At 43.5% G+C, this 27389-nt stretch overlaps 1 protein-coding gene across 2 annotated transcripts; it reads right to left on the bottom strand.

The window, feature by feature from the left end:
- Positions 1 to 1217: 1217 nt before the first annotated feature.
- On the bottom strand, positions 1218 to 26462 carry meis1a (Meis homeobox 1 a). Of its 2 annotated transcripts, XM_069167742.1 has the most exons (13): positions 26068 to 26461; positions 23970 to 24196; positions 21702 to 21843; positions 20977 to 21027; positions 20022 to 20072; positions 19787 to 19933; positions 19302 to 19413; positions 15867 to 16012; positions 7938 to 8014; positions 5784 to 5842; positions 4284 to 4373; positions 3273 to 3380; positions 1218 to 1727 (listed from the first exon to the last, which is right to left on the bottom strand). In XM_069167742.1, the coding sequence occupies exons 1-12, from the start codon at positions 26077 to 26079 to the stop codon at positions 3328 to 3330; spliced, it is 1167 nt and encodes a 388-aa protein (XP_069023843.1). In that variant the 5' UTR covers positions 26080 to 26461; the 3' UTR covers positions 1218 to 1727; positions 3273 to 3327. The 2 variants fall into 2 exon arrangements, with proteins under 2 accessions (XP_069023843.1, XP_069023844.1); XM_069167743.1 differs by lacking the exon at positions 4284 to 4373 and having other exon boundaries at positions 26068 to 26462.
- Between the last annotated feature and the right edge of the window lie 927 nt (positions 26463 to 27389).

The following is a 27389-nucleotide window of genomic DNA, read 5'->3' as shown; positions in this document are numbered from 1 at the left end:
AAACCTGAACGGTGTCTGTCTGTGCTGCGTTCACTGCCCGGTGGAGCTGCAGGAAACGACCCCTGCATCGTTCTCAGCTCTGATCTTCTTCCTGTTGTCAGTAACAGCCGCCTCTCTCGACTCTCTCATGTCTTTTTTGCATTTTGAACGGGCCGTCTGATTCCCTGATGGACCCCCACTAATAACACATTTAGATTTAAAAACAGACATGAAGGCAGTTTCCACAATCCCCTAAAGAGGGCGGTCTAACCTGGGAGTTGGAGCAGCCGCCTGTCACTCAGCTCAGAGTGAAACTTGTTTGCTTTGAAACTCGTGTTTTTCTGCTTTCAAAATAATCTCCAGAGGTCTGAGTAAATGTCAGCGGGACCATTAAAGTCATCAGAAGAGTTCCTGCAGCTGCAGTCAGGAGTTGAATGTCTGCTGCACATTAATTGATTTTAAAAGGAAGATAAATGATCTCCTTTGAAACGAGGTGTATCTAGGAAACTCCCGGAGGCTTGGGGGGGGCTCATCCATTGAGGGGGCCAACTGGAGCGTGAGGGGGAACTAATCTCTCCATTTAAGAGTTCGGAGCTGATTTACGCAAATCGGCCTTTTTTTTCCTTCCTCAGTCAAATTCCAGAGGAAGAGTTGATCAGAGTTTCAGAGCTGAGAGACGATTGTTTCACACCTAACGGGCCGAGCTGGTGCAGTTTGAACTTGCTGCCAGGGCTGCTGGAAGCGGCTCGGCCCGTTCCCTTCAGAACGGATCAGAACGGATCAGAGTTTCCGTCTTGGCATTCACAAACGGAAAAACAAGGAAAAGGAACAACTTGAACAAGTCGGAGGATGACAGATTTACTGAAAACATGCTTTATAATGATCATTTTAACCCTTTAATCTCGGCCCACTTTTTATGTTTACTAAAACAGAGAAAAATACTTCCTGCTCTGTTGTGCTCATAACTAGTGCAGCCACTAGAGGGCGCCTGAAAAAGAAATGCAAGTCTGGATCGGAAACAAACTCCTGCAGAACCCGAACTGTGGGTTAATTTTTTAACAAATCAAATCTGTGAAGACTGAACAGACGGAGGTCATCGGATGTAAAGTGTTGTGAGACCGCTGAGTTCGTCAGTAAAATCATGGACTTTTCTTCCAGCTCTTCGTGGATCAGACAGCTCCGTTTGACAGCAGCTCGTTAAACTCAACAGGAGTCGAGAATAAAACACGAAGAGTGAAGCTGTTTCACGGTTTTATTTCAGAGCTCAAAGGTCTGTGGGTTTCGATAGAAGTCTACGAGAACAAACACACTCAGTGTGGAGAGTCAAACGCTCCTTTTCATCTGAAACAGTGTTTTATTTTGAAAGGCAACGACTCGTCCTCAGAGGTCAGCGTTCAGAGCGCCGGTTTGTGGAGTTGGGGCCTTTCAGAGGAACGCCGCAGCACATACAGACGTTCGCCTCCGGTGGATGAGGAGCTTCTGCTGGTTTTCAGAGTGTCCCGTCCGGGCTGCCATAGTCTGAGTCCGCGGAGGAAACGGAAGGTCAAGTCTGTGGACAACCGGCCGGCTCACGAACAAGAAGTGATCAACATCGACCGATTCAGGCGCGGCGGCCCGTTTTTTCCAGTCGGCCGTCAGATTTGAGTTCACGGAGCGCCTGCAGCAGGTCAGGTACACGCCCAGAAGGGGAGGAGCTGAGGGGAGGAGGCGTGGCCTCCCGCTCAACGCCGGCCACCAGGTGTGCAGACCTGCAGACGAAAGGAAACAAAGGAGACACGGCTGACTTAACACCAGTAACCATGGTAACCGTACACAAAGATAGAGGCTGCTGCGTCCTCAAAATGATTAAAAGTTATTAAAATATAAAAACTAGATTGAACGTTTCAAAGTTTTGTCACTGAAACGAAGTCGTCTGGTGAAAACACTAACACCAGTGTGTGTGTGTGTGTGTGTGTGTGTGTGTGTGTGTGTGTGTATCAATCTGAGAAGCAGTGTGAGTTTCAGGACTTGTGAGAACCGTGTGTTCAGAGAAGACAGACAATCGCTTGCTGCCTTACATGTCCTCTCTACTCATAAAAGTCGGAATAATCTCTTGTCCCCATGCTGCGTTCACTGACCTCCGCCTCATCCGCTTCCACCTCCTCCTCCTCCTCCTCCTGCTGCTTCAGAAAAAAAAATCTGCTTACAGACTGAGTGGATTCTGGTTGTGTAATGAAATAAAGAGATCAGGGCGTCGTGCGCCTCCCACTAATGATCGTTAGACAGAACGTGAAAACGATCCCTGAGAATTCATTCACCCTGAAATCAGAAGGAGCTGTTTTAATTAGAGAGGAGGAGCTGGGAGGAGGTGGGACGAGATTAGAGGAGGAACTGGAAGGAGCTAAGAGGAGCTGGAGGGGGAGCTGGGAGGAGGTGGAGCCAAGCTGCGACCTCCACTGCTGCAGTTCCTCCAGTGTCCACTAGAGGGTGCAGCAGCGAGACATTTCTCACAAATCGACGTGTTGAAACTAATCAGCAGAAAAAAAAACGTGTTTACAGCAGAAATAAATGTGTGTACAGCAGATATAAACATGTTTACAGTAGAAATAAACATGTTTACAGTTGAAATAAACTTGTTTACAACCTGGCTCATAAAATGGTTTTGGTATCTGTAGCTAATTTTCCACATTCACGACAACAGTACGAGTTTTTATGGAACTCACGATTTAAAATGAATTAAGGTTTAAAGTTGTGCAAAATTGAGGGGGCGGGGCTGCTTCGACTGACAGGTGGGTGATGTCACAGTGCCGCCTCAGCTCCACCCACGCACCACTTGTTTGACCAGTTTTGGATCAGGGCGGGGACAGCCGCAGTTTTAACACCACTCTGCACGAAACCTGAGGGTGACGTCACCGCGGCTATTTCCTGTTTTCTATTCAGTCCGTCAGCTGTCGTAGCTCTTCACGCTGTGACTAAAAGGTGAGATCTCATGCACCAACAGAGGAGTAACAGTCGGCATATTCAGTCTTGATGCTTTTTGTGTAAGAAACACCGTCATCCGCTTCACGGCGGCTACAGCTGGAAGTCAACCGACGAAGTAATGAGCAGGAAAACGAATCAGCATCCTGCGACTAATGATGTTCACATCGGGAAATAAAACGACATGGGAAAACCAAAACTTAAGAGCATATGTTATCACTTCACCAACTCATTTATTTAAGAATTAAATGGAAATCTTTTCGTATACTATAAATAAATGAAATATCAGGCAGCGTGTTTGTGGCCTTCAGGATGAAAACCTCGGAGCCACTCACCGGAGTCTCAGCGACGCTGGGCAGCTCCTCGGGCTGCAGGGTGGAGGTGGTGGTGCTACATGTAGTGCCACTGTCCCTCCACGCCCATCCCGACACCGCCCACCGGACCTGCGAGACAAACACACGGCCTCGCGTCACGTCCAGGCAGGCGAGGTGACGACCACGTACAACACCAAACAAATTTTTTTAGAGGACCAAAAAAAATATTGAATTCTATTGATTTTTACAAATATAAATCTGAAATTGAAACGTGTCTCTCGGGCGAATCTGCTACAATGCTGATGCTATTCGGGGTCGTGTTTACCGCGTTCACGAGAACAAGCCACGTGAACGGCGCCCTCTTGTGGCTTATAGACGCCGTCCGTGTTGCTGTTGCCTAGCAACGCTGTTCTCACGGCTTGGAGGGCAAATACACCGCGAGCACGACCTCCCGTGTCGAGCTCGAGTTATTTTTGAAGGCGGCGGAGGTCAGTCCTGAGGGAGGCGACAGAGGCCAGCTAAAGCAATCGGTGACAAACATGGTGTCTTGGATGTGTTTACCGCACTGAAGAGAGAAAAGGCAGCAGATGACCTTTGAACCGCTGGCGTGAAAACCCGTCTGATATTACGATGTTTTTTAACAGATGAGCCGTCTCTGCTCTTTCCTGCATTTGAAATCGAAGCTGAGATTCAAGTCGGACTCAAACCGACGTCCTGACGCGGATGGAGACCCAATAAAAACTCCCCGGGATGTCCCAAACAGGCCTCCGTACTCATTATAAACCCTTCAATTTGAGGTTACAACGTGATCTATTTTCTGGCGTCACCTGCAGGACAAAGTTTAGACTTCGTACCGAGCAGTCGTCCAGATTTTTGATCGGGAAAATTATTCTGTCTCTGTCTGTGTTTAGTTTTCTGAACATTACGATGGAATATAATGTGTCCTACAACAACATGAGGTAGGTAACTGGTGTGTGTGTGTGTGTGTGTGTGTGTGTGTGTGTGTGTGTGTGTGTGTGTGTGTGTGTATACCAGGTGGTCTGATCCCCATGTGTGTCTGTCCGTCCATGACGAAGCCTCCCATCGGCTGACCATCTGGACCATACGGTGCTGCCTGGCTCACTGCAGACGGACAGAGAATTTACAATTTTTTTTCTATGTATTTTTTTTTCTAAATACATATATATATATATATTTACATATATATATATATATATATATGAAACAATAGCACAAATAAATAATGATATGTATATATATCATTATTTATTTGTGCTATTGTTTCATTTTCACGACTGATGCCGTTCTGTTTGTAAAATAAATCAAATTCTTCAGATGTCCTGTTTTGCCGTTTCTCAAAATATTTTGCAAATATTTTTTCCCCGATGGGGTTCTCAATCTGAGGGTTGGGACACCACACGGGGTCTCAAGATAAACCTGACGACTACACATAGAAGACAGAAAACAACCTGCGACCAAAAGTTGTTACAAATATTACAGTAAATGTTCCTTTGAACCAAAACAATGAGCAAATAAGTGAGAAACGCTGCAGGTTTGTCCCAGTTTCACTGACAATGCATTCAAAGACCTCTCCTGTTTTTCTACACTTGTTTATGATGCAGTTTAGTTTTCCTGTTTTCTATCTTGCATCTAATCTTTTGGGGCTGAGGGTCGTTAATAAACGATGAGCAGACTTTAATTGAAACGTTTTCGTCCTCGCGGGTGAATTTAGCTTCATAACGTTTCATCTCGAGGAGAACTGAGAGAAGTTTTTTTTTCACTCCCAGAAGTCTCCAACAGTTTCTGTCTCTCAGCAGCATCTCAGAGTCTTTGTGAAGAAGTCGACCGCGAGGGTTAATGCTCACAAAGTCCGGGGGCCAAAAGGCTAACGGTGCTCCAGCCCCACTTCAGATGGGGCTCCTATTTGTTTTAACCCCAGATTAAAATGTTGAATGGAGGGCTCAGTCAGAGCGATTAGCATCTTTGTCTGCAGTAAATCGGGTTCAGAGGTCATTCAATCGCAGAGTTTAAGCCTCTCCGTCGGCTTTAACGCACCGAGGAGCCCAGAGAGAAGACGACTTTCAGCCCGTTTTACACGGCCGGACGTCAGGACGCTTCTTCTCTCGATGTGTTTACGTTCGTGTTCGAGTCATTTTCGGGACTTTGGGAAAAAAAAAAAGCCGACATCACATCCTGGTTTCAGAGAGTCCAGAAAAAAGGGAAGTAGCAGCTGGAAAACTCATAATTTATCGAGGAGGGTTTTCATTTAGAAAGAATTTAAAGTGGTGTTGAGCATAACAAATCAAAATCTGAGAAAAAAAAACGAACACTAAGGTTTTATTTTCCAGATAAATGCCTGAAAACTTTCCTCATAATAACACTTAGCTGCTTTAAAGTACAAAAACATTTCCAAGAAAGAGTTAAATAAAAAATTAGGAAATGATGTATTTAAGCAAGTGAAAAAAATGAGTTTCCTAAAAAGATCAATGAAAGGTCTTGGTTCTCGTTGGATGTCAGAGAGAAAGGTCTTGCCTGCTCTGTTGGACTGGTCGATCATGGGCTGAACGATTCGCCGCCTCGCGTTGATGAACCTGAAACAGAAGACAAGAGGAGGACGTGTGTGAATGAGGCCGGCGGAGCAGCTCGTAGTTTCAGTGTTTCATCTTTAAAACATCAGAGAAGCGAAGATGGATGGATGGATGGATGGATGGATGGATGGATGGATAGATAGATAGATAGATAGATAGATAGATAGATAGATAGATACTTTATTTATCCCGCAAGGGGACATTTTGTAGTTACAGCAGCATGTACAGGGCAAATACATTTTAATAAAAACTTAAATAGACCTAAGAGTTAAACATTTCAGGTTAGCTTGTACGCGAGAATCAGTCTAACAGTTAAAACAGTTTCATTCAGGTTAGTTTATTAATTTCATCTGATCATTTGGTTCAGGTTTGCTTAAAGTTTAGTATAACAGCGAAGAGTAACGCTCGACGGCATCATGTGCCCACATGCACTCTTGAAAACCATCATCCTGGTATGCGTGACCTCTGACCTGACACCTCATGTGACGCCCCCCCCCACCCCCTACCCCCCCCCTCTGCAGAAGAGCTCTGGTCTTCTTCAGCCTGCCGACAACACTGGACATGGCCCAGTGAAGGCTCAGTGGTTCCTCACTTGATTTATGACACCCCCCCCCCCCCCCCCCCCCCCCCACACACACACACACACACCAACCTCGTCCCGGGTGCGATAGGTTCATTTCAACAAGAGGGAGGAGAGGGGGCAAAGAAAAGGTTTTCTTTTCACAGAAACAAAAGACAGCAGTCTTTAGATGGAGGAGGAGGAAGAGGAAGAGGAAGAGGAGGAGGAGGAGGAGGAGGAGGAAGGGTAAGGAGAGTTGGACTAGAGCTTCACAGACACTACCTCCAGTAAAATATCAGACGATCCATGAGGACGGGGTCAACAAACAAACAAAACTCATTTTTCAGTTAGTTGAAATATAAAAATAGGAAATATAAGAAAATATAAAATGATGTCTAAAACTGCCGTCAAACTTCATCTTTAAATTTCTTGTTCTGTTCGACACAACGTCCAAAGTCCTTAGTTTCAGATGTTCATCAAAGAAAAGCTCCCGTCTGAAAGGCTATAATTATTAGCGTTTCACTATTTATGCTCCAAAACAATGACTTAATAAATTAAGTCACATTTTTCCTGTTGAAAAGTAGAGATTATTATCTATATTTTTGTTTATTGCGATTCACATAAAACGACCTATAATTTATCCTGATGAAGTTAGTTAATGACATCAGGCCCTCATCAAGAGGGCGGGGCTTAACCTCCAGCATTTAATAACTTAATAATAAGCTTCGTCTCCATAGCAACAGCACCAAAAGTTCATGTACATCAAAGTGATGGACAAAATACACACACACACACACACTCCAACCTTCTGCTTGTAAAACAGTTGCTAAGCTCCGCCCACCATGGGAGTCATTGTAAGGTCAGTCCCCCACCCTCCCCCGCCCACCCTCCACACTGGGTGTTTAAATAAACCAGTCCAGCTGTTTGCCATGAAAACACCATTTACACCAACAACCCCCCCCCACACCACCACCCACCCACACACACACACACACACACACGCACATGCACGCACAGTCGAGGAGGTGATGCTCAGAAGAGCTGCAGGTTCAAGAACAGTTCTGGAGTGTTTCAAAAGAAACTAAATTGTTGGAGGTGAAACATGGCAGCGTACCGCTTCTCTTCCTGTCACAGCGTCACCTTCGTCCCACTGTAGAGAGCTTTAAAAATGACATGTGGAACCCATAGGGGAAGTAACCACGGTAACTGTGTGGTTCAGGTGTGTGAGGTTCAGGTGTGTGAGGTTCAGGTGTGTGTGGTTCAGGTGTGTGAGGTTCAGGTGTGTGTGGTTCAGGTGTGTGTGGTTCAGGTGTGTGAGGTTCAGGTGTGTGAGGTTCAGGTGTGTGAGGTTCAGGTGTGTGTGGTTGTGATGATTGTGTATCAGTCAGCAGAAAACATCCATCTCTACCTCAGAGCTCCAATTAACCCTCCCGTTAGGCTCCGCCTCCTCTCTGTGAGCAGGGACCAGGAAACCCCACAGGAATTAATCATTGAAATCATTATGGGGTGGGGGGAGCTGCTGACGCCATGGCGACTCACCAGTTGTTGACCTGCAGGACGGTGAGGCCGGTGTCCTGAGCCAGCTGCTTCTTCTGCTCCTCTGACGGGTACGGGTGCTGCAGAGGGACAAAACACAGACGTTAACTAAACATCCGGCTGCTGCTCGTTGTTGTTGTTGTTATTGAGAGTCTTAAAGCTGCTCGGGGCAAGACTCGTCCAGGAAATGAAGTATAATTAATGGAACAAAGTGGTAAGCCAATTAGAGTCCTGTTAATTAGACTCTGTGTGTGTGTGTTCCTCTGAGTTTTTTTGTGATTGTTCTGATTAAAAATGTGATTTGTGGAGTTTTAAGGAAGTATTTTTTCAGTAAAATTGCAGTTGCAACTGTTTATAGATGTGGGGAGGAGGGAAACCGGACGTGTTCCTCTCTGCAGGCCACTCCGCCCTCGGCCTGCCCCCTCTGTGATCTGATAGAAGCTAATTGGCCTAAACTACATCTAATTTACCACAAAGAGTGATAATCACCTGGTTGTCTTATCACGTCAGATCATCTCAGGAGAAACTAGAGCTTCAGGTTGTTTTACAGATGAAGAACACACGGCTCATTACCAGCATGAGAACCAGGCGAACCTCTATCAGAGGGCGGAGCTTCTGCTAGCAGCCTGGACCAGTTGGAACCACAGACTGTAAATAAAAGTGGACGTAGCTTCAAGGTCTGAAAAATGAGGCAGAGGCTGAAGTACCTTAAGCTACAATACGGCTCCATAGACTCCCATTCAACTTCTCTCATGAAATAGAAAGTCAATAAAATTTCTCCACCAGTTATTTCAGTGTTGTCAGTTAAAGTCACTCCTTCTTATTAATTTTCTGAAAATAACCCCGTCATTAATTAGAAGATAAACTTCAAAAAGATGTGTTTTTTGAGGGCGTGGCTGTTTGATTGACAGGCCTGTGGTGCAGTCAGGTTACAGCTATCGGTGGGCGGGACGTAGTATCGTCAGGTTTCCAATTAGATCACTCAGATCCACTGCTCGCGCCTCTCCCAGCTCGTCCAAATATGGTCACTTCCTGCTCCAAACTGCTCCGAACTAGCAAAGATGGTGACGGACAAAATCTGAACAGGAGGCTTCATAACGTTCACAAACCAACTGCTGGTTGATGATTGGTTGGAGTTGATTTTCATGAGACGGAGCTGTCAGACTCTCGGCTCCTCGACATCGGAGCTCAACTCTGAAGTGAAACTGACTTCCTGTTCTTTATCTGCTCTGGTGTTTTACCCTCCCATGTTTTTTTTTTTTTGAGAAAGAGTGTGTGTGTGAGTCTCAGCTCTGATATGAAACATGTTTTTATTGATTAGAAAATGTTCACTAGAATACATAAAAACAATTTGTGTTCTAAGTAGAAAGTCGTCTCTTGTTTTTCGGGAGTTTTGTTCGTCTGTTCTCTGATTGCCGCGTCGCTTCGGTATCTGACCGACGCTCATTTACGCTGTCAGAGAACGAGGCCGCCGTGATGTATGACCACATGCTGCACATTATCTGAGAGTGTGTGTGTGTGTGTGTGTGCTCAGGTGGGGGTGAGAGGTCAATAAAGGCGACCCCCACAGAGAGCTGGGCCCCGGGGCCCCCGGCGGTCCTGTCACAGAGGTAATGGATGATGTTTTCTCTGCAGGCTGAGGAGCCACAGAGCGTCTGATCACAGAGGCTTTTATTTTGAAACCAAACCCAGAGGATGTGATTAGTGACTGCAGCCGAGGTCTGCTCCTCCATCAACACCACAAACATTTACTAACACGTCTACAATCTACCGAATCTTTCTGGAATCTTTCTGGAAACTTTCTGTAATTCCGGGATGATTTTTTTTTTCTTGATAATCAATAAGGTCTGTAGAAACCCGGGAATGAAACCTGAAATCTCGACGGCCGCGGCCACGTCTCGCAGAGGGCGTAAACACAACCTCCACCACGGTCGATGCTCGCCATTCATCAAATCTGTGGCGCCAAAGGTTGGTGGGGGTGAGAGGGAGGGGTCCAATCTGCCAACACATGAACACAATGATGGGCGGAGTCTCGGCGGAGACTCGGGACCAGACGGAGGTGACGGTAGACTTCACAGCGTTTGATGTCTGATGCCGTTGTTAGAGAGACTTCCTGTTTGGCCGTGGCTCCAGTTGTGTGGGGAGAGGAAGGGTGGGGGTGGGGTTTGCGGGGGTTGGGGGGGGGTGTATCTGTGGGCGGCAGCACACGTGTCGGTCCCCGAGGGCCGCCGTGGCCTCACCGTCCTCCCACATCTGCAGCTCTGAGGCTGTAAACAGCTGCTGATGGATGGATGGAGGTGTCCCGGCGACCTCTGACCCCTGGTGGTTGGAGGGCGGGGGGTGGGCTGGAGGTCAGCGGCGGGGCTTCCTGCTGCCTCACGTGTCCCGCTCGGCTCCGGAGGCCTCCAGTCCTCCAGCGGGTGAAGCTCCACTGTCGTCTCTCTCGGCCGCCGTGCTGCTGACGAACAGTCGGACATCTAAAGTCTCTCCAGCTGTTTCCATCGGCTCGCGTGTAATTTGTACGTCAGAGCAGCTCGTTAACGAGTCGGTTGACTGTAAACAAGCAGCGGTGGAGCACGGAGCCGCCTCCACCTGCTTCTGTGAGCACGAAATGAAGTACACACTCGTTAGGCTAACTGTCGGTTTCTGCACATTTATATGGAAATAAAACGTGTGTGTGTGTGTGTGTGTGTGTGTGTGTGTGTGTGTGTGTGTGTGTGTTTTGGTGTAAACAGCACGTCGGTTTGTGGTTGAAGTTTTATGAGCTGCAGACTTCGTGTTGGACTCCGGTGTTGTGAAGAACGAAGAGGGACGATTTGTGTCTTTTTAAAAGCTGTGAGATTCTTTAACAAAATGACGTTTGTGAGTAAAAATCAATCCACTGAGAATAAAAATGATTTGCATTGAAAACAAATTCTCCAGGACAGTTTGCTGTTTTTTTGTACAGACCTCTTTAACGTGGTGAACACACGGCTTTGATTGCGAGTCAGACCTCGTTGGTTTGAGACAAAAACTTTTGATTTTAAATTGAACTGGACGTTAATGAATAGGATCTACACTGATGATATTCAGTCCCTCCAAGTTTTTTATGATTGTTTTGACCAAAAATGTTTGATTTTGCAGGAGATTTTGTCATTTGCAGAGTATTAAGTGAGTTTTTTTCCAGTAAAAAAAAATTGAAAAAAACTTTAACCTGCAAAATAATAATCTGCGCTGACTTCCTGTGATAATAATCCTGCTGCACATCCCAGAAATATTTGCCTTGTAATGTGTTTTTCTTTCTGTGTTGAATTTAGAGAACCATCACGGGGCTCAAAGGGATTAAAAGTGTCTAAAAGTGACGTAGCTTTACAGAACAGACAGTCTGTGACTGTAATATAGAAAACAAAGGCTCCATCTGTTGTCACAATAAGAGCTTTAAATGCTTTTTAAATCACATTTATTCATCATAAAAAACAAAGTTCAGTCTCTTCCAGCTAGAAGTGTGGAAAAAACTAATTTAACATATTCCTCATTCCCATCATAAGACCACATTTCCCACAAACCCCGTCACTTCCTGTTGTTGCGATTGGCTAGCAGCAGTTTGTTTTGATGGTGAGAGGAGAGGGGGCGGAGCCTCGCTGGTTGGAAATGAACCCTTGATTCTGGTAATAATGTCAGTCTTATTTTGAAAGGGGACTTTTTACAAGCTGCCCTAAATATTGCGGAGTTTGAATTTACATGAATTATTGCGATCGCAGGATCCTGATCTCCTGGAGGGATTGACTATCTAATGACACCATGATGGCTTGTGGAAAACATTTACTGACTTTGTATTTCAGGAGAAACTTGATCCTTTTTCAATGGGATTCTATTAGAGACGGCAATTTAAAGTATTTTGCGTTAGCTTTACTTTTTCAGCCTGGTCCAGGTGATAAATGACTGATGAATAATGATGATGAGGTATGTAGGTGCGCAAAAACTCTTTCAGCAGAACGATCAGAGCAGTGACGTGTTTTCAATTAGTCCCCATATTAAAATGGATATTATTAGGGCCCGAGCACCGATGGTGCGAAAGCCCTATTTTTATTCAAGCGATTATTATGATTCTCTGTAAACAACTGCATTTTTGGCTGCTTTATCATATTCAAAAACTCCTGAAAATTAGTACACCCGTCTCTCCCGGCGAAATTGTTTTTATTTTAGTGGAGTCGTGAGTGGGCGTGGCCAAATGGCTCGCTAGCGCCCCCTAAACAGATGCCCCGGCGGCTCCATTCACCTACATTCACGAAATTCTGTGGAGATGTGTATCACAACGAGATGTACAAAACAGTTACGTTGCACTATTACGTCAACTCAACAGGAGCATTTTTAATTTAGTTGCCATTTTTGGCGATTCACACATACTTTAACAAACTCCTCCTTCAGTTTTTGTTGGACCGACCTGAAATTTAGTCTGTGATTCTTAATATGTTTGGGATTAGAAGTTATCATAAGAATTGGTTTTCGTTGATCGGTGTGCCCGTGATGTGGCAGCCAAAATGTGATATAAAAGTCATACTATAGCACGTCGTCCAAAAAGTGACCCAAAAATGACTTTTAGGTCACTTTTTGCTGTAGTATGACTTTTTTTTTCTTAATTTGGATGACATGCTATAGTATGATTTTTTTTTTTTTAAAGTCATTGAACCTCCACCCTTCTTACTGAGAGAAAGCAGTGCTAACCACCACGCCACCAATCTTCCCAGTAGTTAAACAGCATTGTGACAAATCTTTGGCTCACTACAACCTATAACTCCACCGTCCACAAATATTCATTCAAACGACTAAAATTGTCGCAGACATTCTTTGGATAGTAGATATACATGTTTTCAAGGGGGTCTGCAGTGATATTAAATATCTTCCTGTAATGTGTAGTATATGCAAAGCTTTTTCAATTTCTCCAAACATTTCAACTTCACTAAAAGTTGAATCAGCATCAACAGGCCAAGGTGGAATCTGAGCCATTAATAGCAACCTTGGTGAAGTAGAATCTTTTACCTGTTGAGTTAACCAGACTGTCGGCTGAGTCACTGGAAGCTCTGAGTGAACTCCGTGAAACCCTTTCTCCTGCCGCGACCCACACTCCAGTGCCAAAGATAGTCTAGCCGTCTACGACACCGACTACGAGCTGGAAATGACCTCATGAAGACACGGGTTCGAGCCCCGCCGAGGTAACACACAAGGTTTACGGGGGGGGGGGGGGCAAGTCCCCTTAATAAGCCACACAGTTCACAGAGAGCAAATCAGCAACCTGTAAGGGTAAACCACATAGTTCATGGAGGGCGAGACCTCCTAAGGCGAAGCTACACGGGTTTGCATTTGTACATGGAGTCATACTAATACCAAACCAAAGGTCAATAACAATACTCAAACAAAAAAAGAGTCCAAAAGAGACTCTTTTTTTCATTGTGCACTGGTTAGAGCAGTTGCTCTTCTCACAGTGAGAAGTAACTTGAGGGATGCATATCAGTTTATCTCCAAAAAGTGATTTAAAAAAAAAAAAAAAAAAAAAAAAGTCATCCAAAATATCCAAAGTATTTTGTCCCGAAATATTTAAAAAAAAGTCATAGTATAGCACGTCGTCCAAAAAGTGACCCAAAATTCATTTTTATATAGAGTATAAAGTATATAGTATATATATAAACAGGGCATTGCGGCTAAGTTTGATGTTTCGGCGTGATACAGGAAGTTGATGTTTAAGGTCAAACGATGTTCCAAACCTCATGAAACTTGCGTCAGGCACCAACTTTCATGAGTTTTTGAAGATGTTAAAGCTGCCAAAAAAAGCCTTTTTTCTTAAGAGAAGAATAAGGAACGAGATCGAGAAAAAAATTAAAACTGCAAGCGGGAATATGCGGACCTTGGCGTGCTGCACGTCGGAGGAGCCGGCGACCCCGAACCGCTGGATCCCCAACGTGCAGTGTGCGAGGGCCCGCAGATCACAATTTATTATGCGTTTCTGTGCAGAATCACACATAAAAGTATAAAATGTTGAACTTTGCAGGGGAAGCCTGACTTTTAACCAAAGGACAGATGTGAACTGTGTTGAATGCTTCACCTCAGAGGACCTTTAATACCCTTTAATACCTTAAATAATCAAAGACCTTTAATAAATGTTAAATGTGTTTTCAGGTCTGTAGACATGTTTGTATTCTTAAAAACTGCTGAGGCTTTCTTTTTATTTTTTTAACAAACTGTCGTCCTTCATCCACCCTTCACCTACAACACCTTTCTTTCTCTTTCCCTCCCTCTCAGGTAACATCCCCCCCCCCCCCCATCCTTCTTCCCACTTCCCATCTGCTGCAGATCTCACCGTCCTCCAGGTTCAGCTCAGAGTCCTGGCAGTGGCCCCGCCCCCCCCACCAAGTGGGGACCGATTTAGTCAGTCCGTGTTTGGAGGCAGGCGGGGGGAGAAAGGGGGTGGGGGATGGTGTTGTTTGTTCTCAGCCAAAAACCAGTGAGTCAGACAGGACTGTGATTTCCAGCCGGCCGTCCTCCAACTTTTACTGACCGAACTCAGAGAGACATCAATATAAAACTACAAAGAGACATAAATGTTAAACTACAGACATTAATATAAAATTAGACGTATTGGACGGCAGAGGTCAGAGGTCACCGCCCCGGGTCGGTAGCAGGGTGGGACGTGAGGAGGCGAGAGGGTCGACGTGCCAGAGGTTCGGTGGGTCTGAGGCTGTGGTGGGTTTTTTAACTGAAATATAATTTACGAACTTTTTACATGATCGCCACCTTTTTTGGTTCCAAACAGAGACTTTATAAACGGCCACTTTCATGAAGGCTCAGAGACAAACTGTGGAAAAACTTACATTTTAGTTTTTGTGCTGATTATTAACAATTAATACCGACCTTATATGACGTCTAAATGTATTTAATACTTCTGAAGGATTCTGGGAAAACAGCATCTGTGAACAAAACATCCAAACAGTTTCGTCTTTTTTCCGTTTGTACCGAGGAACAACTTTCCTGAACAAATCACATTAAAATATGAGACTTAAAGGAAGCTAAACCACGTGCAACAGGCTGGGCTAGTTAGTGTTCAGCTAGTTAGTCTTTTGTTACTTTGATAATATAAAGTTTTCGCTTCTATTTTATGTCACTTAACAAATTAAGTTACAAACAAATATCAAAGCTCCAAAACGGATTTTTTTAATTCTGATACGTGAAAAAGTGAGTAAATTTGTTTCACTAAATCCGTCTCCGTAGCTAGAACAATATCTTCTAGTTTATATTTGTCATTAAATAAACATTTCTATTCTTCTATTCTGAACTTCGGTGGATTTCGACCAAGCAGCAACCAGCAGTGACGTCACCCGTTGGTTTGTGAACGTTATGAAGCCTCCAGTTCAGATTCTGTCCAGCACCATCTTGCTAGTTCCAAGTGGTTTGGAGCAGGAAGTGACCATATTTGGACGAACTGGGGGAGGAGCGAGCGGTGGATGTGACTGATCTGATTGGAAACCTGACGATACTACATCCCGCCCACCGATAGCTGTAACCTGACTGCACCACAGGCCTGTCAATCAAACAGACACGTCTTTTTGAAGCTTAATTTCTAATTAATGACGGGATTATTTTCAGATGGACCTCCAGAAAACTAATAAGAAGGAGCGACTTTAACTAACAACACTGAGATATCTCGTGGAAAATATTTATTGACTTTGTATTTCATGAGAGAAGTTGAATGGGAGTCTATGGAGCCAGAGGCTTTTTGGAGCTGACCTCTAGTGGCACTTTTATAAACAGTCTGTGTTTTAACTGTGTTTAGCAGCGTTTTAACTTTGCAGCGTTAATGTGTTGTGTTTGTCTAAGAGTTATTATCTCAGGGCAGCAGGGGAGGCCTAAACTCTCCCCGTCACTCCTGCGGTCTAACGAGTGTGAGGCCGACGCTCCTACCGTCAGGTGCTGGAACAGCCAGGCTCTCAGGATGTTGGTGGCCACTTTGGGGAAGATGCCTCTCTTCTTGTTGTGCAGTTTGTCTCTGTCGGGGTCGTCGTCGTCGCCGGTGCTCGGAGACGCCACGCCGTTATCCAGGCAGTCACCTGAAGACAGAAACCGACCGGACGTTACGTTCGTCTCCGCAACAAAATTAAACACCAGACTCTGTCAAGAACAAACATGGTGGTAAGAAACCCAGTGTTTTATCTCAAATACCCCTCTCACATATCAGAAAATATATAATTCTAATTCTATACACAAACAAAAGAAAACAGGCAGACATGCAAATCCTTACATAATAAATGTCCTCCGAAAGTTTAACATTATATAGTCATATTATATATGAAATATGTATTTGCATTATATTTGCCGTAAATATTCCCAGTATGAATTTATAGTATATATATTTTCCAGCATATATTTACAGATATATTCCTATTTTATATTCCCAGTATATATTCCTATTTTATATTCCCAGTATATCATTACAGTAAATATTCCCAGTATATATTCTTATTTTATAATCCCAGTGTTCCTCCGTAGCAGCAGAGCGGTGGTTCACAGCTGTCCCGCTAACATTAGCAGGTTCCCATGAGGCCTCTCTGCACTTTTAAAAGCTCCTAACAAATACGTCTTTACTGAAGACCTGCTCAGATTTTTCCAGGTGATGAGGGGATTCAAACTGGTGACCCCTCAGTCACACGTCAGCCTGTAAATCCCCCCCGCCCCCCTTTCAGACTGTGGCACATAATGCAGCACTTCAACTGGAAACCACTAAAAGCTGCCTGGGCCGCCGTTTTTACTGCCCTCTCTCTGCCTGTTTAATGAGGCTCATTTTCTCCTCAGTGTTTTTAACAGCACCGGACCGAGGTGAGGGCGACGGTCCTCGGCAGCCGGCGGTGGACCGGGGTCTCAGCAGAGGCGGCGCTGTGTGGCGCGGCGGAGCCCGAGAAGGTGGAAATAATCATAAAAATGATGCGTAACTCCATAAACAAGCTCTCAGCCTCATTAGGCCGGACCGCCAGCTCCCCGAGGCTGATTTACACCCCTCCTCTCCTCCCTCCTCAGCTCTCCGAGGAGCTCCGACCCGACCTGCTAATGGTTTGTGACAACAACTCAGCTTCACAACAACCGAGGAGCCGAGGAAGAGGAGGCCGGAGACGAGGAGGAAACCAGAAAGGTGGAGGTCGACATGCTGAGTTGTATTTTCATCACGAACACAATCAGACCTGCAATTCACCTCCACACTAAAAGATTCTGGTTGACAACATTTCAGCAGATTAAACAGGAATTATTACACCAATTAATTTCATGCCAATATGTTCAGGAGAATTTTATTCCTCGTTCTGTGAATAATCTGTGTTTTAGTCACTACACACAGAGCGGCTCATTACAAGAGACGAATCATTAAACCGTTGACGTCTGAACAGACGAGCCGCTCTGCTTCTTAAAATCTGTTTGTGCAGCGTTTTATTGGCCGCAGTCTCACTTTATTTTCCACTACGGATCATTTCTCCTCTGGCTGGTAGAGTTGGGAGGAGCCCGGTGAGAAGCAGCCAATCCGGCGCCCCAATAACAGTGACCTCACTGCCAAAGTCAGCGCTGGAATAAAATCACTGACACTGCGTTCCAACATCCATACTACATACTATTTAGTATACCAAAAATACATAGTAGGTTAAACGTAGGATGCCAAAAGTACCAGGATGTTCAACCACATCCAGTCGTATCCTGCAGTCTGCAGGCCAGCATGCTACTCAAGCTGTTCTGACCCACAATCCTTTGCGCAGCGGAAGATAACGTCACGTCGTCTGAGCTGCAGAGACAGTTGGTGGCGCTAATGCTCCGCCCACAAAAGGAAGGAGAAGAAGAAGAAGCATTAAAAGGAAGCATACTCGTTCCAAATCGCATCCTTTTTCTTTTTACTACAAACGTCGCGCTTCGGACCGCGACGGATATGACAGAGTGGGTCAAAGTTCAAGATGCATTTTTATGATGAAGTAGTTTGTCCCAATTGTAAACATACCACATGCAACAGTACGTACTTTTTATGGGTAGCTGTAGTCCGTACTAAAAGTAAAAAGAAATAGTGTGCAATTCAGAACTCAGCTAATCGCTAGCCGCTAACCTCACGTCTCTCTTCCCGTTTCCTATCGTCCTCTCGCATTTCAACCTGCAGGTGGCGCAACGTAAAACATCAGAGGTTCACCAGAATCGTTGGGAAGCACCTGCAGGAGTCCACGCATGTGCGAAACATTTCATCTCAGTTCATTCGTGACGTCGCCCGTCGGTCTGTGAGCTGCTGTTTGGACATTTCAGCAGTAGCCATCTTTGATTTTTGGAACAGGAAGTTACCATATTTGGATGAGCTGGGGGAGGAGCGAGGGGCGGATCTGACTGAGAACCTGAGGACACTATGCCCCGCCCACCTGTACTGGAAACCCTACGCCTGTCAATCAAACGGACACCCCCCCCAAACATTGAATGGGAGTCTACTGGACCAGTCCCTAGTGGCCCTCAGTGGTACTGCACGTTAAGGCACTTCTGCATTGGCTACACTTATCAGACTGGAAGTTTTTCCTTCCTTCTGTTGGAAGTGTTTCTCCCTTTTTCTCGCTAACTTTGAAATTTTTGTATTGTTGGGTTCCTCTACAGCGTATATTCCCAACGTTGGGATCTGGCGCTGTATAAATAAAATGGGGAATTTTCTACATAATATTAATGTTCTGTTCTGAAAAAAAGACCTTAAGACCCACAAATGCGGACCTGCTGGTGGTGAAAGATGAAAGCAGCGATACGGATGTATCCTCTGGAGACCAGGAACGTCCATCCAGCAGCTGTTTGGAGTCACGCAGTGAAACAGACGATCACAGTATAAATGCAGACGGAGGCTGCGGCAGAAAAATCGGGCGGTCCGGTTCGTTTTTTCAGAAGAAACACTGAGTGAGGCTACGAAGTCCGACTGAGACCGGCGGCAGGGAGGTCCAGAACTGAGCTTGGTAGAGGACGGCGTCTGCTGACGGTGTCTCTTCTGGAGGTCGGACTCTCAGGTGGACTGTGGTGGTCCCCCCCTCGGCGGTGTCAGAGTGGATTTGTGGGGGTGGACGGAGGAACCGCAGGGCCTGTTTCGGATGGACCGAGAGCAGCGGCCCGAAACCGAAGCGGAGTTTAAACTGTGTTTCAATCATTGTCGGTGGCAGTGAACTTTAACTTCCTGTCACATGAGCGTCCGGCGTTGCAGAGGTGATATCAGAGAGAGAAAACCTGATAAAAAACAAAACAAAAAAAACTCTCTACTTCTATAAATCTAATAAAGTTCTCCCAACGTGCTGCTCAACCTCCCCGACGAACACCCGACAACGTGTTTCAAAAGGTCACACGTCAGATATTTACCGTGTTCACTGCTGTTGTCACCGCTGTGAGACGTGTGTCCCCCGCTGGACGGGCCCGGCGTCCCGGCCGACCGGACCGACGCCGAGTCGTCGTGATCTCTGCTCCACGAAATCTGCGGAGCAGGAAAAACGTGGTTTAAACCAGCGGGTTCGTCTCCACCACACACAACCTTCTGCACCTCAGCGGAGCGCGAAACCTTCCTCTGACTTTTAAGAAAAGTTCCCGCCCTGGTTTCTGATCCACAAAAATAAAAAAATTCAAAAAAACATGGACAGGAATGTTTTGTGGGACACGAAATTTGGGCATCTTCTGTTCTGCGGGTCTAAAAACTGGCTTAAAGTGTAATACTAAAGAGGGCCACTAGGGGCTGCCAGCTAACGCATGTCAGGCTTCAGGAGCGGTTTTACGAAGCGGTGGGTGACGTCACGTGGACATAATAAACATTAAGACGTTCAAAACAAGAATTGACACTTTTCCATTCTCACCTGATCGACGTTGTTCCCCGACAACCTGATGAAGTCCTCGCTGTCCGAGCGGTTGCCGTCTCTGTCGTCGATAACCAGATCGATCGGCATTTTCCCCTTCAGACAGCTGATGTACCGATGGCAGAAGTTATCACAGAGCTCGTGGACCTGGAGATGAAACACGGGAACAAACGATGAAGATCGATATTCATCATTCTAAACAGATGTTACAACAACATTTTGGTTTGTTCCCAACCTTCTCCAGCTCCAGCAGGTGGAACCGCAGCACCTGGATCGCCTGAATCATCTGCAAAAAAAGACATCGTAAAGATAATTTCAATAACTTTTAATGAAACAGACTGCAGGTAAAATTCATCGACAGGTTTCTGTTTGTTTCAGCACTTACAGGTTAAAACTGGAATTATCATGAGTGATAAATGTAGGTTTGATTGACAGGTTGACACTTTGTCCTCTGAACAGGAGAACCGACTCTTTAATCAACCCAAGTAGTAAAAGCAGGTTTAGCTTGATGGTCGAAGTCGTAGACTTTTATCTGGGAGGGTGGGGTTTAATTCCTGGAGGTGACCAAGTTTTCTTTTTGGAGCCAACCTCTAGTGGCACTTGGTGGTATTGCAGCTGAAGGTACTTCTGCATCTGCCTCATTTTTCAGAGCCAGGGGCTACAGACACTTTTAAATAGAGTCTGTGGTCCAAACCTAGAGATTTTTTTTCTAACTTTAAGTAAAACCTTGTGGGTTTCCACATGTTTTCTTAAAGCACGTGACGCTGTAACGCTTCACTTTGGTGGACGGGCGAGTGTCATAAATCTTACAGGACCTTTCGTCATCATGGTTACAATAATAAACAAGCACTGTTGGTTAGAAGATAAAAAAACAAAACAGGAAACAAACGGCACCGCGCTACAAGAACAAGTCAGTAACTACGTATTTGCACCAACTGAGTTCGCACCTTCATGAAGTTTTTAATTAAATAAAAATAAACTGTAAAATATCTTACAGGTCTCAAAAGACTTCCTGAACAGAAGCACCTGAAGATACTCCTCCCACTCAGCAGTCACCTGACTTCCTGCTTTGCTCCCGTTGTAGTGTCCTAGCTTTGTTTAGTTGGAAAACCAACTCGATGGGTTCTCTTGGATGTGTTGTCGTAGAGACATGCGATGATATGATAAAGAACAGATTTCAAACTACTCACCAAATTATCCAGCTCTGGGTTTGATGAAAATAACGGCTTCTCCGATCGGATCTACACACACACACACACACACACACACACACACACACTTCAGTAAGACTTCAGTAAAATTGTATTTCTTAATAAAATGAAATGCCAGAGATATTCTTGTCTTGAACCTCACGTTGTGTTTACAACAGTCTCTCCTCTGTACTCTGTGTTACCGGAGGACTCCACTAGAGGGCGAACCGGTGAAACAAGGATATAATCACAACACCAACAAACATAGCAAGATCGACAGGGGGTCACTGCTTCAACAAAACAAGGCATCAGCTCCGCCCACACGTACGGAATAGTCTCCATTTAGTTTTGATCCGGTCTCAGCTCCACACTGCCCCTACAGGTCATCTTTATATTACATCTTCACAGCTAACGCTCCAAACAGACGCAGGACAGGCAGCCGTCACACACGTGTAGTTTTATCTCCATCCTGTTATTATTACCTCAGTTTATTCCCAAATCTATTTAAACGTTAGACTTTATTTTATATAAATACTGTGTGTGAGTTTCCTCTGTATGTTTATACCCCTCCACATTTCCTTTTATCTGGGAGCTACAGTTTCCTTTCACAATAAGAGTTCACGTACGATATCAAATATAAAGGAATGTTTCTGCACAGTCAGCACTTTCACTCAGCAGGATTAACCCGGCTCTGTCTCGGACCTGAAGCGGCACTTCCTGTTTACCTGTTTGGAGAAGACGGCGATGTCCTCGCTGAAAGAGTCCGAGGAGCAGACGTCTCCTCCGACCACGCCGGTTTCCCTCGGAGTGCACGTCGCCAACTCACACTTCTCAAAGATTAGAGCGAGGAGAGGGAATAAAGGATGTCTGGAGGAGGAAGAGAAAATCTCTGATCATTTTGCTACTGCTGGAGGTGAAGATATGTCACAGTAATGCTTCTCTAATACAGTTGAACGAAACAACAGAGGACCCACAGTGTAACCCTGAGGAACTCCAGTCTTCTGTTTATCTTGTTGGTAAACTTCCGGTTTGTATTCTGAACACTCATTTAATGAGGTCACATGGACAGAAAACCTCTTAACTGAAGTAATCTCCAGATTACTAGCTGTAATCTAATTACTGTGTCCATGTAAACATAACCTCTACAGATGAACCCACCAGCCGCTTTAATGACTCTATGGATAATTGATTGTTTTAATCTTTGTTTTAAGGCAAATATTATTTTACGTAATTGTGTTCACAATTCGACTTTTTTTTTAAAATGATAACAAAACTGAAGCTTTAAAATCTTTTATTTACTATTTTGTCACGCTTCGCCTATAAAACAACTGACTGCTTGATTGAGATATTAATCGGATTATTAAAATATTTGTTAGCTGCAGTTTTACAGTAAAATAACCAAAACTACAATTTAAATATTGATTCATGTATTTTTCAGTTTGTGGCTGGTTAGAAGTTAAGAAGGTAAAAAGTTTGTCATATTTTTAAAGGAGGCATGAGAGCAGCTCACTATAATAAATATTACTTTGACTTTCAAAACAAGTGCTTTAAAAATAAATTGGAAAAAAATTACGAATAAACAAATATTTAATATAAATTTGAAAATGTCAAATATTACATGAGAGAAAACCAATAAAACCAATAATGAATGAGAAACTTAAGACATGTTGGTAATAAAAGTAGGTAGGTAGGTAGGTATTTACTTTATTAATCCCCAAGGGGAATTTTTTTTTAAAAGTAACATTTATCAACTTTAAAAAGTTGGATATAAAAAAGTCTTATTTCGAAAACATTAATAAATCTACTGTAACAACTCATCAGCTGTAAGTGTGTGAAGTTAGAAGTTTACCAGAGCTGCTGTTTTTAATTAATTAAGTATCTGATCATTTTATAATTGTATAGGTCGTTTAAAAATTCACTATCAGAGCAACAAGAAAAAAGTTTTTATATAAAGTCATTTTTGTTTGTGTTTATTTATTGTGTTTGTTGGTTTGAACAAAGATCTTCTATTCAACTGAATTCACACGAAAACGTTTTCTTCACTCCGTTTATTTCTTCTGTTGGTTTTATGAAGTACATTCATATACAGGGTAAATTGGTACACACACACACACACACACACACACACACACACATATATAAATACACACACACACACAAATACACATGTAAATACACACATATATTTTTGAATTTGTGTCATTGAATGTTTTTGGACTGAAATTAACATTTAATTACTGAGAATTCCTCGTAATTATGACAATACAAAATAAATAAATATTATGCGACGACATGGGGTTCATTTTCAGAGCTATGCCAATGATACCCAGCTGTTCATCTCTTCATTGCCTGATGACATCACTCTGATTAATAAACTGCATCAATCACATCAGTTTTTTACAGCTGAACAAAAATAAAACGGAAGTGTTAATTATCAGAGAAAGATGTCAAGTATATATTTATATAGAAATATGTATATATTCATATTATATTTCTTTTTTAATCTATTTTATACATTAATTGTATATATTTATATTGTATACTCTTACATACTCTGCCATGTCACTTATTTTACCATTTTATTTGATTTATTTATTTGATCTGTCCAAATGTTTTTATTTTATTGTGAAATTATTAATTATTATTATTTGCCATTTTGTACAAAAGTTGCTCTGTAAATAAAGTTGTATTTCATTTACTTTGACTGTTATTTTTGTTGGCATTATTATCATTTTGATTAAATGTCCACATGACTCCGTTTTTTTTTTTCACTGTCAGTACCTGAATAGCTGAAATGATTGATTGACAGCTGCGTTTCACTTCCTGCTGCGATGAGCTGAACGTGCAGGTGCAGCTCAGTCATGTGATAATGTGATAATGTGATAATGTGACATGATGATGTAACGACATGCTGTTTGAGTAAAGGAGCAGTCTGTGAAGAACCGCTGAACTGCATCTCGTTTAAAAAAAAGTTGTCCGTTCGCCGGTCTCACCCATAAATGGCGTCTCTGTCCCTGCTGTGCCCGGCCGTGTTGGTGATGGAGGTGATGGAGGACTGGGCGAACTGGTGAGGAGGGAAGGGACCGGCCAGGTGGACGGCCTGCAGCGAGCGGGCAGCTGCAGCGGCGTGGTGGTGGGGGTGGTGGGGGTGGTGGCGGTGGTGGGGGTCTCCGTACACCCCCCCCACCCCCTCTAGCCCGTAGTGGGCCAAGTCTTCATACTGGAACAGAGATGAGAGGTGTGTGTGACCTTTGACCTCTGCGGCAGCGACGCCACAACCAAAACACGAAAACTTGACATCGTAAGGTGAAACTAGAGTTGCAAAAATCCAACTTGAGAATTTGTTCGACGGCACTTCTGAAAGACACAACGTCACAGCTGTTCCTGTTATTCTGACCACCCCGGTTTATTGTCCCCGAACACTGTCGGACAGCAGAAACATGACGACATTAAAACATTCGACGACATGAAACAACGTTAAACAAAATTAAACAACATGAAACAACGTTAAACAAAATTAAACAAAATTAAACAACATTAAACAACGTTAACATTTTCAGTCTGTTCCTTCACTGAGCAGACGTTCCTGTTATTTTGTCCACCCCCTGTTTATCAATGCTTTTTAACTCTCCAACACGCACACAGTGTTTGTCAGTGTGTGTGTGTGTGTGTGTGTGTGTGTGTGTGTGTGTGTGTGTGTGACAAAATAATCTGAACACTAAACGTGCAGCAAGAAACACGAAACGAAACCTGATGAAGTTTTTAAAGTAAAAATCTGAGTTCAGACTGGAAATTACAGACTAATAATCACGAACATGATTTATGAAAACTAGTTTAAAGTTCATAAATCAAATCAAATTAGAACTTTTAAAACAAGAAATAAGTGTTTAAATGTTTGCTTGTTTTTTTGTTTTTTTGTAAATTAATTTCAGTTTATTTCAAGTGTAACATCACCATGGCAGCGTGGTGTCAAAACACTTCACAATCACAAAATAACAGCAAAACAAAATAACAAAAACCACATTAAAAGCATGAATCATTTCAAGAAAGTTTAAGGTGGGTCTACAGCAGCATGAAGGGATGTTCATGGTCAGCCAGCGTTTAAAAAATTGAAACATGTAAAATATTTTGTTATTCTGCAAATTCGTAAAATAGAAAATCTGATTTCATTTTAAGTCAAAAAGATGAATTTATTTTACAAAGTAATGGAATATTATTATCTACATTTATGTAACATAATATGTCTGTCGTGTCCTGTGTGTGCACTCAGTAAGGTCACATTCAACTGTTCAAATCTTTATTTTACACACCTGAATTTAACATTTATATTTTTTATTCTTTACTTTTAAAACGTCTGTCTGTCCCGTTTTCTTGTTGTGGTTTGAATATGAAATACATCATTATATTTAATATTTCGGTCGCATGTTCGTGTTGTAAAAAGTCTAAAAGAAGTGGCTCACTCGTCTCACTCGTTTTTTATTTTCAGGTTTTATCAGAACAAACAAATGAAAAAGTCTTTGCTGTGTTTTAACTTTATTCTACTTTGAAAAGTTCACAAAAACGCGTCGAGGAGGGAAAAACTTTTGACCTTTTCTCATCAGTTTAACAGAAAGGTTTTTTTTTTTTTTTCAAAGGCCTGAAGTTCAAAATTAAGAAAAGAAAAAACGTTTTTAAAAAATCTGTTTAATTCTGAAAATTAAACGATTCAGATCCAACAGATTCTGTGAATTTGTAGTTTTTAGAAACTTATTTTGTTTCCTGTGTTTCAGTTCTGATCTCAGTTTATTAAATTATTACGTTGAGGTCAAATTATTTTAAATTAGATCAATTCATTTGAAAAAATAGACTTTTTGTAAAATTACAATTAAAGAAGAGAAATAATTAAATCCAGTTTTGAAACTTTCAGGATTATTTTTTTCTACTATTAAAGTCAAATATAAATTATTATGATTATGAATAAAACAGCAGATTTCCTGGAAAACTTTCCTCCTTCATTTGTTTAAATTGTGGTCCGGTCCGGATTCAGTTCTCTGGACTCAGACCTGAACTCTCCATCCTCCTCTGCGCTCATTAAACTTCTTTTTTACGCACCCGTTGCGCCATCGACTCTCCTCCCGGACTCCAGGTGACTCCTGCGGGGCCAAACACTCATCCACCCTCCGGTACCGGAGCGCTGGTCGGTTAATCCACACTGAGTCCAGCCCGCGGAGCAACACGCGGCTCCCTGCCGGGTCCGGGGAACCGACCGGCGGCCACAGTCCGCCGACAGCAGCGGCAGCCTGGCCACACGCTGTCCTGCTCCGGGCCTCCCGCTGCAGGCGACCCGCCGAACAACCGAACAGCCTCCGCAGGCCCGAACCGATCCGGTTACATCCAAACTGAAGTGACGCCGACCCGCCCGCTGCGCTCTGAGCCGGGCCGTGCGGCGGAGGTGCGTTCAAATCCCCATCACAGCTCCCGGAGAGCAGGCAGTCCGGCTGGGAGGGGCGGGGAGGGGGGAGGAGGAGGGGAGGGTGTCTTCCCTCAGTTAAAGGAGCAGACACTCGCTGCGCGTCCCCGCAAAGGCGCGCCGCCGCGAGGCGCCCCGGATGGCGGAGAGCCATCCTGATGACCCGCAGCTGAAGTCCAGTTTTTGTTTCAGGGTTTCAAAAGTTCACGTGAGAGGCTCACCGGAAGAATAACGAACTGTCAATCACATGATTCAGCTGTAAATGTTCAATAATTGAAAGTGTTCAAACTGAGACGACAGATGATTAATGATTATAATTTGAAATCATTTTCTCTGCAATAAAATGACATCAGGGGCCTCTGAAGCTCCTGAGCTCTTGAAGGATCCATGTTATCAGAAATAAAAATGATTCCTCTTAAAGCTCTGTGTGGATTGAAATCAAGTTTTATTTGGTGTCTGTTGTTTATCTTTCTAAACACAAACTGAGAAAAATATTTGTTGTCATTTTTCAGGTCAAAGGTCATCAGATTAATGATAAATAAACAGTTAAAATATTATATTTGTGAACTTGTTCCAACATGAGGCGCAGCTTCAATTAACTGAGCGCCTGTCGTGCTTTTGCGGAGTTAAAAATTTGTAGTTATTTTAAGCTCGTTGTTTTGGTTTAAAAGTTCTAAAAATAAATTTTAACAACAAAACAACAACCTTAAAATAACTTTACAAATCATTTTTTTGAAAGAAACGTGAACCGATGAGGAGAAATTAAAAAGCAGACCAGTTCTACTGTTGGACTGCGCCACCTGGTGTCTGCAGAGCGCCACTACAGCCTCTTTATTTCTGCTCGTTACGCTTGAATTCTGTTATTGATTTATACGATTTTCTTCAATTGATAATGGTTTAAATGGTTTATTTAAGAATAAAAACCGTCACTGAACTGAAACCAATGAAGAATATGAAGAAGGAA

Source organism: Embiotoca jacksoni, unplaced genomic scaffold, assembly GCF_022577435.1.
Source record: "Embiotoca jacksoni isolate LCO1_2020_lvr unplaced genomic scaffold, fEmbJac1.0.p SCAF_4, whole genome shotgun sequence".
Lineage (NCBI taxonomy): Eukaryota > Metazoa > Chordata > Actinopteri > Embiotocidae > Embiotoca > Embiotoca jacksoni.
This window is presented reverse-complemented; position numbering and strand designations above follow the sequence as displayed.

Bases quoted from the DNA above. Each gene is read 5' to 3' on its own strand.
- meis1a (XM_069167742.1), bottom strand. The intron at 19,934-20,021 runs GTTGGGAACAAA...TTTCATCTCCAG, and splicing joins ACCTGCTGGAGCTGGAGAAG to GTCCACGAGCTCTGTGATAA. The intron at 3,381-4,283 runs GTATACACACAC...TTTGTCTCGCAG, and splicing joins CATGGGGATCAGACCACCTG to GTCCGGTGGGCGGTGTCGGG.